Raw genomic sequence first — 15,773 nt, 5'->3', positions numbered from 1 at the left:
TTGCACTGGATAGGTGTCGATCGGGGAGCTGCTGGCGCACTCTTAAAGCTCCCGTGGCAGGAGAGCGTCTGCTCTGAATGATCATTTTAAACATGTGGGCCCTCAGTGGTGATTTCTACAGCACGCTGGGCTCTGCAGTAGCAGTTTTCCAGAGGGAGCATTTCTTATTTTCCACCAACCAAAGATTACCACTCTGAATGGAAAACACCCCGAGTAACGAGGCAGTTCTTCCATCAAACATTAAAAGCGCAGAGCAATTCAAAGACACATTCCCCTTTTCTTTTTCAAGGTCAAGAGCTATTCATAGTGCGGAGTAGAACCAGGAAACGCTGCATCAATTTGCACAGCGCCTCCTCGGCTCAACGCATCCATCATGTGCTGCTGTCCTAGTTCCCGAGAAATGTATCCCTGCAGCAGGTGTGGGGGGGGGGCGTAACATGTACGTGATTTAAGGCCCACGCAAATGATGGCGCAGCCCCGTTCAGGGCGGGACTCAAGAACTGAGCGTGAACCGTGGAGCTCTGCCGGTGACGTTTCTCGGCTGCCATCGCGTTGCCATGGTGATACTCAGTGGAAGTTGGGGGGTGTTTTGATGCTGAGTATGTTGTTTCCCTTTTTGGGACACGACTTCCAAATAGGCTTACGTAACAACAGCATTTTGATGATGTATGGATTTTTATTCAGGGAGGCTCCTTCTGCGAGCCCGCTTGCCTTTCACGTGGCATCACAACGGCAAACGCACTGAGTTACTGGCCCTCATTAAGCGGCGTCGTGTGTCGTAGTATGTGTGTGTCAGACGCAAACTGTCGTCACAGTTCCTGGTGTGTTTGTCTCTTGCAGAGAGCTGATGAGGAGGCGGTGGTGGACCGCGGCGGCACGCGCTCCATGCTCAACACCAACTTTGAGAAGGAAGAGTTAGAAGGTAACACCCATAAGTGATCATTGACATCTAAAATTAAAAACACGTGTTTTTAGTCACTAAACATGACAGACTGAACGTCCGTCCACCTGTCTGAAGCCTCACTGCTGGATATCAGGTTCTGATATGTGTCCTGCAGCATCACACAGCGAGCGCTTCATGCATTTCGTCCACCGTCAAAAAGAGAGAGACGGCAATTTCAACAGAATCTTGAACTATCCGGCTCTTGCAAAAAACAGGTTTACTGAGCTTGTTACTTGTCTGGACAGAATACTCTTAGATCTGGCACATAAGCTGAGGGAAATCTGTTCCATCCAGGCTTTACTGATCTTGTCTATATAACTTTTAGAAAGTCTCTTTTATCACTTAAGGACACCAACGGATAAGTGGAATTGCAGTCATCCTGCTACATTCGAGAGCTGAATAACGGCAAGGCCTCCCGAGTAGGAATGAACTACAAATCCTTTGGATTTTACTGGACAATCAAAATAATATTAATAGTATAGAAAATAACACCAAGAAAGTGTTGCAACTGACTGATGTATTATCTGTTTATATATATATATATATTAGGGGAACTTACCAGCTTGACCATGGCACTTTAGTCAAGAAAGTAGGCTGGAAAATATATATAGGTAGAAAATATTGAATAAAATCTTTGTTTTTTTGAGAATTGCAGAGATTTGCCCCCCACACCGGTATCCACTGTATTTTTGTTGCCATGCAACGTTTGATTCTGACAGCGGCGGTGAGATGGTGCTTTCATCTCAAAGGCCCTCATATCGAGAAGAGGGTTGTCCGTAATGACTAGCTCGCAGGAGGAGAAGCTCCTTTTGAGGTTATCTCAATCGCACCTCTCAGCCCCAACATATGGAATATTTATGGGATCCTAGATTGCTTTGCACACACTTCACTCGGCCTCCGTCCTGAAATCCTACGTGTGGGAGGTACTGACTGAGTGCCTGAGTCATTTCAGATGCCGTGATGTCAGCGTGCTCTTACTTAATGACTGTGCGTCGCTTCAATCTGATTGGTACACTGCGGCGTGATCAGCCGTGTCTGCAAAGCAAGGGGCATTTGAAGGCATTCGTGTGGGAATCTGGAAGCTGCATAAATGGCTTAACTTGAGCTTGTATTTAACTTTGAAAGCAAAAGGGGTTCTTTAACATTTTCTCTACAATAGATGGATGAAAGGATTTAAGGTCTTAGGTTTTGTGAACGGGACACAATGAAGTCAGAGGTTCTTCACAGTGTTGTTTTAGCAGAATAATAAGGACAAAAGCTAGTTGCCTAAAACTAAAATAAAAAACACCTGTAACCTTTGTTTCGTGTGTTTTCAATTCTTATTCCAAACCAGCAGGGGCAGACTCCTCTGGTTGTGAAAAGAACCCTGATTATATAAAAGTCAATGAGGAAATGACTCTATTTTCTTTTATTATTAATTATACTTATTACCTCAGTTAACATTGTAAATATCAGTTTAAAGTCTCTATTTCAATTCTTCTTCAATACAGCAAGAGGTTCACGTCTAACAAATTAAATAAGAATGTACGTGTACCGATAAGGACATAAGGGAACTTATTCATTACTGGATACACTGGAGTGTTGCTCTCCAAGCATCACATTGCCCTCAAAGTGGCACAATGCCAATTGCTGTGGCGCCCCACATGGTGCAGGCGAACAGGGCGTCCCATCGTGCCGTCCGGCTCGACCACAACAAAGGGGGGGAACATCAGCTCACATTATCTTTGTGCTGACCCTCATGTGTGCACATACTCACACAGGCACGCGCATAAAAAGAGCGAGCTCGCGCTACCAGTTCACAATCCCAGTCTCTTGATTTGTTCCATATTGATGAATAAAGTAATCCAATTTCAAAATCAATTTTCAGACAGAGCAAAAGAGCTCCTTATTTACACGCTGGCCATGCGGGCCAGGCGGGATCTGGCAGTTTTTTTTCTGGCATTTGCCAAGTGCTGCTTCTGTGGTTCCACTCTAACTGACTACACGGCAACGCCCGGCCTCAATCACTCAATTTACTGATTCTGTACCACCACCCACCATCATCCCTGTTCCCAAGAAGCCCAGGATCACAGGACTTAATGACTACAGGCCCGTCGCCCTGACCTCTGTAGTCATGAAGTCTTTTGAACGGCTCGTTCTGACCCGCCTGAAGTCCCTCACCGACCCCCTCCTGGACCCCCTGCATTTCGCCTACAGAGCCAACAGGTCTGTGGACGACGCTGTCAACATGGCCCTCCACTACATCCTCCAGCATCTGGACTCCCCAGGAACCTACGCCAGGATCCTGTTTGTGGACTTCAGCTCTGCCTTCAACACCATCATCCCGTCTCTGCTGCAGGACAAACTCTCCCAGCTGCAAGTGGATCACAGCCAAGGACAAGGGCAGGCTGCAGCGTGGCATCCGCTCTGCAGAGAGGGCGATCGGCTGCAATCTGCCGTCCCTGCAGGACTTGTTCGCTTCCAGGTCTCTGAAGTGAGCTAAAAAGATCGCGGCCGACCCCTCTCACCCCGGACAAAAACTGTTTGTGCCCCTTCCATCTGGCAGGAGGCTGAGGTCCATCAGGACTACGACCTCCCGCCACACCAACAGTTTCTTCCCGTCGGCAGTCGGGCTCATCAACAGAGCCGGTCCCCCACTGACTGACTATAACACTCCACCGGTCACTCCCCCTCATACTGCACATGCCACTTTAACTGTCATTTCTCACTTGTCACTTTGTTACTTGTTCAGTAGTGCACTTTATGCTTAATATTTTTTAACTTTTTAAATATTTTAAATGTTTAACTCTAACTGTATTCTCTTGTTTTATACTAACCCACAGTCTTATTCTACTAACCCATTGGATTAGCAATTCATTTCACCTTATTTTATTACTTGTGCACTGCTGTCTTGTTGTCTATTGTTACACTGTCTACTGTCACACACCAACCGCCAGACAAATTCCTTGTATGTTTGACATATTTTGGCAATAAATGTTTCTTGATTCCTTATTCCTGATTCCTGATCAGAAATCATATCCTATATCTTTTCAACAGCAACATACAAACTGATTTTTATACAATATATCACTTACAAGGTTCCCCTTTACCCCCACTAATATAAATTGTACAAATAAAGAAAGTAGTTCCAGAGTTATTACAGTTGTTATCATGGGTGCCATTTTCTGAGCAAAGGCAATTTAGTGGTCTGATCACTGCCCCTAACGTCTGATCTGTTCTTGTGTAGGCAATATTTTGGAAAAAACCAAAGCAAATGTCCTCAAATTTGGCTCAAATGTTCACTTGGACTCAAGAATGGGCTGATTAGAATTTGATGGGCGATGGATTTGGCAACAAATGAAGAATACTTTTAACTATTTACTTTCACACCAATGTGTAACGGGATGAAGTGATGACATTTGTCCAGGCATGGATATCGTGTACACCAGAAAACCTGAGTTTGACGACATTGTAAAACGACAGCGCGAAGAATCTAATGTTGTCGGCCGCTGTTTGCCTCCAGGTCACCGCACTCTCTACATCGGGGTTCACGTCCCCCTGGGCAGGAGGTCGCACAGGCGCCACCGCCACCACGGACACAAACACAGGAAGAGGTCCAAGGAGAGGGACTCGACTGATGATGGAAAGGAATCCCCCTCGCACAGTATGTCGTCCAAATGCCCTGAGGCAAACTCCATCTTCCGTTCACCCTGAACCAGTTTGGCCAGCACACATCATAAAGTATTTACTTTCCCGTCACGCGCTCTCCTTTTCCCTTCCCTCCATCTCCTGTCCTTCTGTCTGCAGCGGACACACCAGCTCAGAGGGTGCAGTTTCTGCTGGGGACGGAGGACGGCGACGAGGAGCACATCCCCCACGCCCTGTTCACCGAGCTGGACGAAATCTGCCTCAGGGAGGGAGAGGACGCCGAATGGAAAGAGACAGCCAGGTACACTACATCAGCTGGGTCTGCTTTTTGCGTCTGAATGCAAGCTTTTATCGGGCCTTTATGGCGCCACGCACCGTTTAACTTCATCATAACTTACAACGCTTGGCCTTAGTTGAGAAAATGTTCAAAGGTAAAGCCAGGAAATGCTGATGGGACCGTACACCTTTATACATTTTTATGTCTCGTATGTATGTATGCATTTACAGAGTTATGTTTTTTTTTTTTTTAATCAATGTAGGTGGCTGAAGTTTGAGGAAGACGTGGAGGATGGTGGTGAGCGGTGGAGTAAACCCTACGTAGCCACTTTGTCTCTGCACAGTCTTTTCGAGCTCCGCAGCTGCATCATGAACGGAACCGTGATGCTGGACATGAGGGCCAACTCGCTGGAGGAAATCGCAGGTGACCATTTAGGGCGGAACAATGTCCGCAGGGTCTTGTGTATCTTGGGGGTTCAAACTAAAATCGGTTTGTGCCATTTTTGAGCAAACTAAAATTATGTGGAGTTCCCCACGGCTTCTTTCTCAGACCTCTTTATTTCAACAATTACTTGCTCGGATTAGGAAAAACTACTAAATATATTACCTTTATTATGACAATATACCATTTTATTCAATATGTACATTTTGTGCCCTTCCTCTTTAACACGATAAAGCAGAAATAATTGTTTTTGGAGTGAAAGAGGAATGACTTAGTGTTCACCTTTAACCCTAAGTTAAGCGAAGTGTAACATCCACAATAAAGCAATTATAAAACCAAGGTCTTTTCCAAATCTCAGTTCTGTAAAATGAAGGCATAAATGTTTCACTTTTAAGTGTCCTGTTTAATTAGGTTAATTCAATGTTATCCTTGTCTGATGCTTCTAGTTAACTGCACCCAAAGAAAACTTTAGGGCTGCAACAACAAGATCATATTATTGTATTATTATCTTACCGGTATCTTATTATATTACCTTCTGAATAAAAACAAAAGTCTATATATTTATTTATATTTATCTATTATACTTATTTTCAATGTTTCCATCCCGACAAGCCTCGTCAGGTACATCAACAAGCATTAAAAAGGGTAAAAATATCCAATTCACGAGAATCAGTTGAGGCATTTTGAGAAAACACTGAGAAAACGAAAAAAACGGTGTTGGAACTATTGAAGTCTGGAAACAATATAGAACAAATCAATAATCAACAGAAGCGGTTTGAACCTTTTTGGCCCGACAGTCGCACTGGTTCCTTTGTCGCCTTTATCTCCTGATGAATTGATTTCATGAACAAAATCCAACATAAACAACACAAGAAGATTTTTTAACTAGTGCTAGTACGTGAAAAGAATATACTGAATCACTTTTTTTTCATGGGCCCCTCAGTAGTATGAGGGCCCATTGTTTCTCAATGTGTTTCTTATGATGTTTGTCTCGGCGTCACACAGTTTCCTTGTTTATGAACGGTGCTATACAAACAAACCGGCCCTGCTTCTTACTTTTAATAAATATAAAAAGTTTCCGTATCAATGCTCTGCAGCAGGGCAGAGGCCGGGTCAGCGTGGCAGCCTATTTTTGTGTGTTTCACCTTGTGTCTTTACCCCTCAGACATGGTTTTGGATCAGCACGAGTTGTCGGGCCCTGTGGGTCAGGATGCCAGGAAGAGGATCCGAGAGGCGCTGCTGAAACAGCACCACCACCAAAACCACAAGAAACTGGCCAACCGCATTCCCATCGTACGCTCCTTCGCCGACATTGGCAAGAAGCAATCCGAGCCCCATTCCATGGACAAGAATGGTGAGCAAATGGGCCAAACCATCACCATAAATGTCGACGTTGTGATTCTATATAGAGTTGGCTTATGTGTGTAATGTTGTAATCCTTTGCATGCATTTTTTCAAAGTCTGTCCACCTGTGACTTAATGTTTTACTGCTGTTTGACGTCTCATTTTCTCCTTTCTCGTTTGTGTTTCTCTGTGTCTGTGTTTGTGGTCGTCTGCTGGGTATCGCATGCGCGTGTGCACGTGTGTCATTCACTCAAACAGTAAACGTCCTTTTTTAGCAAACGGTAAAACCTCCCCGAGAACAGTCTTCCTCCACCCAGAGGGGCCTTTTCTGGCGTGGCACAGCCGCGGTGTGTTTTTTGCGCATTGCGTCTTCCCATCACTCCATCACATTTGAGCTTCTCTGCCGGCCGCGGCCACATGGCCCCCCCCCCCCCCCCGCCCGACCCGCCCTTTGGCGTTGCCAGCGCCAAACGCCTTAGTGTCCTTCAGGCAGTGGCGCAAGGCTACTGTCCCATGTTTCTCGCCCATAACAGTGACTAATTCCGAACAGCTGTATCCAACTGCTTTACATTTATATTAACGGCATAACACAAAATATAATACTTATTTTGTCACCTTCAGGATTGTTATTCAAAGAAATAACACTAAACAAATAAAACTTTATTCACTTCCCTGCACAGATTTAGTTAAACCACCCTTCTGTCTTTGAGGTAAAGATGAAGCTGATTAGTTTAGCTTAGCATAGCATGACAACTGGAAAAAAAGGTGCAGGCTTTGTCCGTGGGTGATAAAATAACACTTATACTATAACATTAACGTATAACACTTATAGCCTAGTTTGTTTGATTTGTATATTAAGGTAAGTGTAAAAAGTAACAATTTGGGATTTGCCGATCAGGGTTATGTTCTAGTCTTTATGCTATGCTAAGCTAACGTTAACCAGCTACTGGCTCCGGCTTCACTTTGCAAGTGGTATCGATTTTCTCATTTAACTCTCAGAATGTTACTACACGAATTTGCCAAATAATTTCCTCAAAGAAATATTTTGACATTTTGTACGAGACAAGAAGATTGATATCGCTTTTGTGTCCTAATGCTAACTACAAAGCGACAGCCAGCAGCACAAGTTAGCTTTAATTAACTGGAAACGGGGAAGCGGCTAGTCTGGCTCTCACCAATGGTGAGCTTTGGAGATGCTGTCACCATTTGTTACCAGATTTGGTTTCAAAGCTGTTAGCTGTTTCCAGTTAGCTATGCTAAGCTAAGCTAAGCCAAACTGCTGCTAGCTTTACTGTCGCCCCATTGAACTGACACATTCGGTGTTGGTGTCAATCTTCTCATCTAACTGTCTGCAAGAGAGCATCTTAAGAATATTTCCCTAACCGTTTAAGTAAAATCACTCCGTGGGACATTTTGAGCGAGCCTCATTTTTTTATTTCTTTGTGCTGTGATTTGCTCGTACAGCTGCATTCACACCACAAACTGCTTGAGATTTGCATTTCAAAAAGGATCAATCTTTGACTTTGTTTCAGCAAAACTAAAACAAAAAACATATTTGTTGATGCACTTAATAAGCTAAAGATTGTGCCTCATTTAACTTACTTAAATCTATTTGGGGAATTAGAGCGTAAGTTCTCTCTATGTCCACTGCACCACTTAGCATCCCTCGGATTAATATGATTCCAACTCACCAGGTACACTCTGAAACAAGTTACAATAATATCTTTTGTCACTAGGGCTGAACCTTTTTTACCAATAAAGGCACAGCCTCTACAACAAAAGGGTCCACTGTTGTATCGTATTTTTCAGAGAACGAAACTGTACCCTCTAGTCATTCACTGGAGACCTTTGTCTTTGTGTGGGAGAGTAGTGTTGTGATAGGCCGAACCTCCGTGAAAGTTGACATGATGTTGGCTTCCTGCTATGCCCGACAGGTCAAACGGTCTCGCCTCAGTCTCAGCCGTCTAACAATGAGGGAAAACAGGACGTCAGCCGAGAAAACAGCGCCGTGGACTTCAGCAAGGTGAGCGACCAGACCCACCGCTGGTCCCGTTGTTTATCCACGGCCACTGATCGCTGGACTCACAACTAGTGCTGTGTGTTTAAACGTGGTCGGGTTACGTGGGAAATATTCACCATGCAATGGGAAACCAACTCGAACACCAGGAGAAAATTTTTTATTCTTTAGTTGTGTGGATCTTCAGATTCAGCCCGGGTTTTGGAAAGAGAAGATTTTCAGTGATGTCCCGTTTCACTACCTTCTATTGGCATAACAGCACAACATGAATCTTTTGGGCCATTTTGGTTTGCTTCTGTGTCACAGATTGACCTGCACTTCATGAAGAAGATCCCTCCCGGCGCTGAGGCGTCTAACGTCCTGGTTGGGGAGCTGGAATTCCTGGAACGCCCCGTGGTGGCCTTCGTCCGCCTGTCTCCTGCTGTGCTGCTCAACGGCCTGGCTGAGGTTCCCATCACCACCAGGTCATAGACCAACTGCTGAAAAGCCCCCTGCACGCCTCTGCCTCACTTTCTCTCTGTCAACTGTTTCAAGCCCGGATGGATAAGCCGATAATCCCCTCAATGCTTCATTAGAAATGGATTTGACTTTTACTCAAACTTGCTTTCCTTTGTGCAACACAGGTTTCTTTTCATCCTGCTCGGCCCGATGGGAAAAGGTCCACAGTATCATGAAATTGGCCGGTCTATTGCTACCTTGATGACGGATGAGGTGAGGCCTAGAACGTTATTAAACTTCCAATTCCAGCTGTATGTTGGTGCTGGAAGGGCTGGAAGAAGTATGCAGCTATCCAACTTTCTATTTACAAGAAGCAGATATGTGTAAATGCGAGGAAGATAAAAATAAAACGAGGACTTCTTTTCCTAATTAAGACTTGAATGCTCAAAACTGAGGAAATCTAATTCTCAAGAAATTATAAAAGCTCATCTAATTGAAAGCTGTAGTACCTGGAGCTCTGCCAAAATGTTGTGATTAATAAATAGCATAACCAGGGTTCTCTTACAGATTCCCTAACCTTGTGCACTCTTTCAGGTGCGGCTGCTGGTAACAGAATATAATTCAGAATCTAAATTCTCTAACTTCAGATGAGACAAATGGTGACGACTTCCTCCTGTGTGACAATATGTAAAAAAAAATTAAGTTTATTGAAACAGCTGATACGACTGTTATAGTATAAATTTAGTACGTTGCCCGTGTGTTACGGGACACTGCTTCATAACCCTCAGAGTGCAGACTGACTTTTGAAATGCAACTTATCCATCTGCCCACATTTTGACCAGGTTAATATCAAATTGTCAAATGAAATTGATATACTTTTATTATTCTGTACTAAAAAATATCTTATTTCACATTTAGCACATATTCATATCATATTTAAAAAGATTCATAAGAAAAAAAGTACATATATTACCTATATGGATTTGTTATGGTTAAATGTCTATAATGGAGCAGATAAACCCTCCCATCAATCAAAGATTCACCTACCAACTGTACTTTTCTCTAACTGACCCGACCTTTGACCTCCGTTAAAAGCTACAGAAGCCTTTCGGGACCAGCAGGCATGGAAATAGTGACAGGATTTCCCACAGTGCAGCTACGGGCTGATGTTACTGACATCATCAGAGCCAGATGTTGTTTTTCTGTTGGCAGCATTCCTCTGGGATGCATGAAAATAGAAATAGTCTGACTGTCATCAGTCATCATAAATGGGAATTGCACCCATGATTTGTATTTGGGTTTTTTCAATTGTTTTTATTCAATAACAATGGGGAAATCAGAGTGATGAATAAGTTATTTCATTATTCTGTTACTGTTATCTATGGACATATTAGTAATCCATAGCTAGATAAACATTGTTTGGCACTGGTATGCACTTCTCTCAATCCATTAAAATCCTGAGAAAAAATTGGTCACCTGCGTTTTCTAATTAAAATGTTTCTTCTCCTTCTCTCATGTGACGGAATAATCTTTCTAAGCTTCCACAGATTTTCTTTTCGGCAAAAAAGATGAAAGACTTATTTTAAATGTTAGTGTTGCTTGTTGTCATACTAATTTCAGCCACAACACCATGACATTCATCGATGCTTCCAGGTGGTTTTTATTTTCTCCATTCACTCTGATCACAATCTTATTTTGTGTGTTAACAAGTTGTATACTGCAACTTACCGTAGCGATGCACCTAATGGTGCTCCTTGTGGCCAAAATGAGTATCGCAACAACAAACACTAAACAATTATTCTGTCATTTGATGATTTTTTTTTAGATCACACTCAGAGCAGAATTAGAATGTGGATCACCGCAATAAATTTTTTCCCTCGCTGGGCTCCCTCGAGCTCCCTTACGAAGAGCGGATCAAAAAAGTATATTATTCCCTTGTTTTGCGCCGCAGATTTTCCATGACGTTGCCTACAAGGCCAAAGACAGGAACGACCTGGTGGCCGGCATCGATGAGTTTCTGGACCAGGTGACAGTGTTGCCCCCCGGAGAGTGGGACCCCTCCATCAGAATAGAGCCTCCCAAAAACGTGCCGTCTCAGGTAAACCACATACGCGACGAACAAAAAAGTTACACCATTCTTTTTCTCCATCCTCTCCGATGTAACGGCTCAACTTTGACCATCTGCATCAGCGTTGCTTCCCGCCCCCCTGTGCGTCGCACTGCCTGCTGAGAAATACCGAAGCATCTGCGCTCTCCTCTAATCTCGCCCGCGTCGTACTATGTGCTTTGATGCCGCTCCCCTGGGCTCTGCTCTCAATCCTCTCCCAAACATTCTCTTATTTTTCCTCCATTTGTTAATTCGGTCTACTTTTAAAATCCGCCATCCACACAATTTATCTTCCTGCGGTCCAGCATTCCGAATCACAAATGTCCCTCAGAGGGCTTTTACACCCGGTACCCGTACGCCTCGTGTAACTTCTGGTGTCGGCGAGTTGCTGTCGTGGTGATGTTGATGTTTACTGACAGTAATCTTAACGACACAGGAGAAGCGGAAGGTCCCCCCCGTCCCCAACGGAGTGACAGATCTCGGAGAGTCGGAGGAACACGGCGGGCACGGCGGCCCGGAGCTGCAGCGCACCGGGAGGTGAGTGTCGGACGGACACCCGGCGTGATGTGTGCCCGTGCAGCTTCCGACCTCCCCAAAAAAATATGTTTGGATGGAAGCTCGACTTATGAGTTGTTTGCCCCATAAACCAAAGAAACATTTCTCCTTAAAATGTCTCTCATGATTCCATTTAAATAACCGTTTCCTGGCCCACTGAGGTTAAATTGTCCAAAATGTAAAAGAAAAGCAAGGATTGGAAAAAATGTAATGACCCCAAATGGCATCCTGTCATCAGAATATGAATTAGTGTGAATGTGTTAATGAAGACGTGTAGTGTTAAAGTGCTTTGATTGGTCGGAAAACTAGAAAAACGCAATAAAAGTGCGCTGCATTTACCATTGAATTAATCCACCACTGCTCTCCTTCTTATAATAACTATGTCACCAATGTTAATAACCGGCCAATTAATTTTATTAAACCTTCAATTCGAACATTTTTAATTAACAAATTCAGGTTTTACTTTATCACACGATTGGTAACAAGAAAGGTTCTCACACTGTTTGTTGACAATTGTACTTGAGGTGTGGAGGAGTTTTTTGTATATTTTTTATTGACTCATGCAGACAAAAGTGTGCGGCCCACAGCCGAGCGTTAGTTATTTAGTAAAAAATGTAATCATTTCAGTTTATAAATCCTTGAGAAAAAGTCTAAACATCAAGATTTTCAGTTCAAACATGATCTGATTGACAATTTGAAGAGGCAAACATTAATATTTACAGAAGGGATCAAAGATGAGAAAGAAGGAGAAATCCCCGAGTGACAAGCAGGGGATTTGGGATTTTGTGGTGCTGCAAGGCTCTTATCCCAGCTAAGTTTGGCCAGAAGCTCTGTCCCAGTTATCAACCTCCACCAACACCACCACCTCTCCGGTGGCACGGCATCGGTGCCTCAGACCGAAATAAGCACCACGTCCCATCAGCTGTTTCCATAGCAACCGTCTCCAGCTGGCTCAGCGCGGCCCCGGCACGCTGCAGCAGAAGAGCCTGCTCGCTCTGCCTGAGGTCCCTCAAAATAGAAGCATGAGTCGGCACACAAATGCTCACACACTTAGTAAAACAACAAAAAACATATAAAGATATTGATACACTGGCCTCTTACGCTTTCATTCACATGTGTGCATACATTGTGCAAACCACTGTTTAATGAAATCCCCTCTTCAGGTTCTTCGGGGGCTTCTTCATGGACATCAAGCGAAAGGCCCCCCACTACTTGTCCGACTTCACAGACGCCATCAGCCTGCAGTGTCTGGCCTCGTTCCTCTTCCTCTACTGCGCCTGCATGTCGCCGGTCATCACCTTTGGAGGACTCCTGGGCGAGGCCACGGAAGGACGTGTGGTAAGAGGCGACATCTTTACTGCTCCCGAGACGTGAACAGTCACGTCTGTAACCCATCGTATTTTTCTTTCCTGAAACAAGCTGTGAGCTCCGTCACTCCGTCACTGTACGGTCATTGAAGTCAAAAGCTCAAAGGCAGTTTGAGACCAAACCAACGCCCTCCCTTGAATTTCTGATCTTGCCGCACTAAGCTCCATAAACCGCTCTTTCATCAGCAGCTGATATGGTACGATGAGCTTGCGCTGTTAGCAGTCAAGGCTTAAGGGATGTCGGTCATTTTTTTTGGCAGTTTCACTACTTTGGTCGAGACTGAAATATCTGATGGATTGCCAGTACATTTCACACAGACATCGATGGTACCCAGAGGAAGAATCCTAATATAGCAATGGTGATCCCTGACCCGATTCAGCGCCAGCATGAGGTTCATTCTTTTGTTTGTTTTGAGCGAAATGTCTACAAACTGCTGGATGGATTGCCACATTTGGTTTTGTTTAGTATTTTGGTAAATCCAATATTTTGCAAATACCTGCAAATGTAATGCCGACCCGTCAGCCGTTCAATAAGCCAAAAAGCTCACCAACACTCTTCCAAGGTCGTTTCTCCAGCTTTTGTGTGGTAATCTCACACCACCATTGTCTAGTGCTTATGGGAAATGGTGTTTGTTAAAGGATTCCGCATCGTGCCATTATATAATCATAATTACATTTTTGATCAGAATTGAGATTGCTTTGCTCAGCATCACCAGTTTAATCATCCTTTACGTTCCTAAAGAAATGCTTTTTAAACAAAGTTTTAATATTTGTTCAAGCAAGGAATGAACCGTTTTGCTGTTTGGAGTTGATCGATTGGGTGAAAATAGATCAGGGTATATTAAAAAAGCATAATACATTATAATAATTACCAATTTGTTTATAGCTAATTAGCTGGCAGACAAACAAGTTGCTTTACCAAATGAGGTCAAACTCTTACCACACATCATAGCTGTGAGCAAGGTTATGTTCCTGGTTTGGGTTGTTAGATTATTGCAATAAACATTTTATTTGGAATGATCTTTTCTTAATTCTGAAACAAATGCCCGAAGTCAAACGTCAGCGGGAGTGCATCGTCATTGTGAGCACGTTCGCAAACGGCTCAGCGCCCCACGGCGACTGTGTAACTGAGAGAAGTGACATTGTTGCCCAACCAGAGCTCTTCTCTCCCTGTGTTCCCAGAGTGCGATTGAGTCACTGTTCGGGGCGTCGATGACCGGAATAGCCTACTCTATTTTTGCCGGTCAGCCCCTCACCATCCTGGGCAGCACCGGGCCTGTCCTCGTCTTTGAGAAAATCCTCTTTAAGTTCTGCAAGTAGGTTGTCTTCTTGTTCTCTATTCATTCCAGTACAAATTGAGTATCCCAGTGTGGAACGTGTGGGCTTTTTGCTTGAGCGGCGGTGCCGTAAGTATCTCCTGTGCGTGTCCCGTCCCTCCCAGGGAGTATGGCCTCTCCTACCTCTCCCTGAGGGCCTGTATCGGCCTGTGGACGGCCTTCTTGTGTCTGCTGCTGGTGGCGACGGACGCCAGCTCACTTGTCTGTTACATCACTCGCTTCACCGAGGAAGCTTTCGCCTCGCTGATCTGCATCATCTTCATCTATGAGGCCCTGGAGAAGCTGATCCACCTGGGGGTGCACTACCCGATCAATAAGAACAACGACCTTCAGAAGCTCACGCAGTACTCGTGAGTGCTCCTTTCTGTTTGTTTGTTGTTTATTAAGGTTTCTGGGCTGTGAAATCAATTACTAGCACTCATTATCTACAGTTTTGAAGTGATTTAGACAGTTTTGACTTGAGGCGGAATAAATGAATGACCTGCGCCCATTTCTGAAGAAGATTGGCTATTTCTATATGGTTATTCTTTATGCTTGTCGCCGGGGTCACCGGGTCGGATTCTAGTAAAATAAGAGGATAAAATGCTAATTGTTGCTTTTGATATCTGCTTTGACCCGTGAAGCACACACACACACACACACACACACACACACACACGTGTGCATCATCAAACAACAGATTGTGCCGCGTTACAGTACATGCGCTGTCCAGTTGTTGTTGTTTTTTCTGAAATGGGCTTTATGGTGAATAATCCAATGTTGAGTGTGTGTCAGCAGCATCACGCATTATCCACATAATCTGGCGAGTGGTTCTGTCAGGCCAAGAGCTCCTTCTGTGGCCATCTCTCCGGGGGCAGTGGGCAGCAGTGGATGCTAACGCAATCGTACATGTTGATAAAGTGGTGTGTAACGCGGCGTGGGAGTGCCATTTGATTTGACCACTGAAATGTCAGAACGTTGGAAAAGCTCCATAAACCCGAGAAGACATATCGAACATTGAAAAAGACAAATACTAAGGCCATATTCATTGTGTTCCTATTGTGGGTATTTAAGAAAACTAACAAAAGAATATCCTTTCATAGGTGTGCGTGTGTGGAGCCCATGAACCCCAGCAATGAGACCCTGCTCTTCTGGGACGAGAAGAACATCACAGCTTCCCAGGTCAACTGGACCATGCTGGAGGTCAAGGTAAGGCACCCGTGACATTTGAAAAGGGAGAAGAGCTCTGCGTGAGGTCGTCTAAGGCCTCGAGAGGCTACATGACCTTGTGTTCAAGTAGACCTCTAATCATGTCCGTGTTATCCAAAGACGTTCTCGATG

The 15,773-nt window shown here is 44.3% G+C and overlaps 1 protein-coding gene across 4 annotated transcripts in view; it reads left to right on the top strand.

The window, feature by feature from the left end:
- The window catches only part of LOC120821536 (sodium-driven chloride bicarbonate exchanger), a 37,471-nt gene that overhangs the window by 14,603 nt on the left and 7,095 nt on the right, over nucleotides 1–15,773 (top strand). For all 4 annotated transcript variants that reach the window (XM_040180557.2, XM_040180205.2, XM_078102311.1 and 1 more), the window contains 14 exons: nucleotides 841–922; nucleotides 4,446–4,586; nucleotides 4,730–4,871; nucleotides 5,110–5,270; nucleotides 6,454–6,642; nucleotides 8,567–8,655; nucleotides 8,956–9,113; nucleotides 9,273–9,360; nucleotides 11,039–11,185; nucleotides 11,631–11,731; nucleotides 12,913–13,087; nucleotides 14,299–14,432; nucleotides 14,558–14,803; nucleotides 15,536–15,641. In XM_040180557.2, coding sequence (XP_040036491.1) covers nucleotides 841–922; nucleotides 4,446–4,586; nucleotides 4,730–4,871; nucleotides 5,110–5,270; nucleotides 6,454–6,642; nucleotides 8,567–8,655; nucleotides 8,956–9,113; nucleotides 9,273–9,360; nucleotides 11,039–11,185; nucleotides 11,631–11,731; nucleotides 12,913–13,087; nucleotides 14,299–14,432; nucleotides 14,558–14,803; nucleotides 15,536–15,641 — 1,959 coding nt within the window. The remainder of the gene's footprint in view (nucleotides 1–840; nucleotides 923–4,445; nucleotides 4,587–4,729; nucleotides 4,872–5,109; nucleotides 5,271–6,453; nucleotides 6,643–8,566; nucleotides 8,656–8,955; nucleotides 9,114–9,272; nucleotides 9,361–11,038; nucleotides 11,186–11,630; nucleotides 11,732–12,912; nucleotides 13,088–14,298; nucleotides 14,433–14,557; nucleotides 14,804–15,535; nucleotides 15,642–15,773) is intronic.

This window comes from Gasterosteus aculeatus, chromosome 1 (assembly GCF_964276395.1).
Source record: "Gasterosteus aculeatus chromosome 1, fGasAcu3.hap1.1, whole genome shotgun sequence".
Classification (NCBI taxonomy): domain Eukaryota; kingdom Metazoa; phylum Chordata; class Actinopteri; order Perciformes; family Gasterosteidae; genus Gasterosteus; species Gasterosteus aculeatus.
This window is presented reverse-complemented; position numbering and strand designations above follow the sequence as displayed.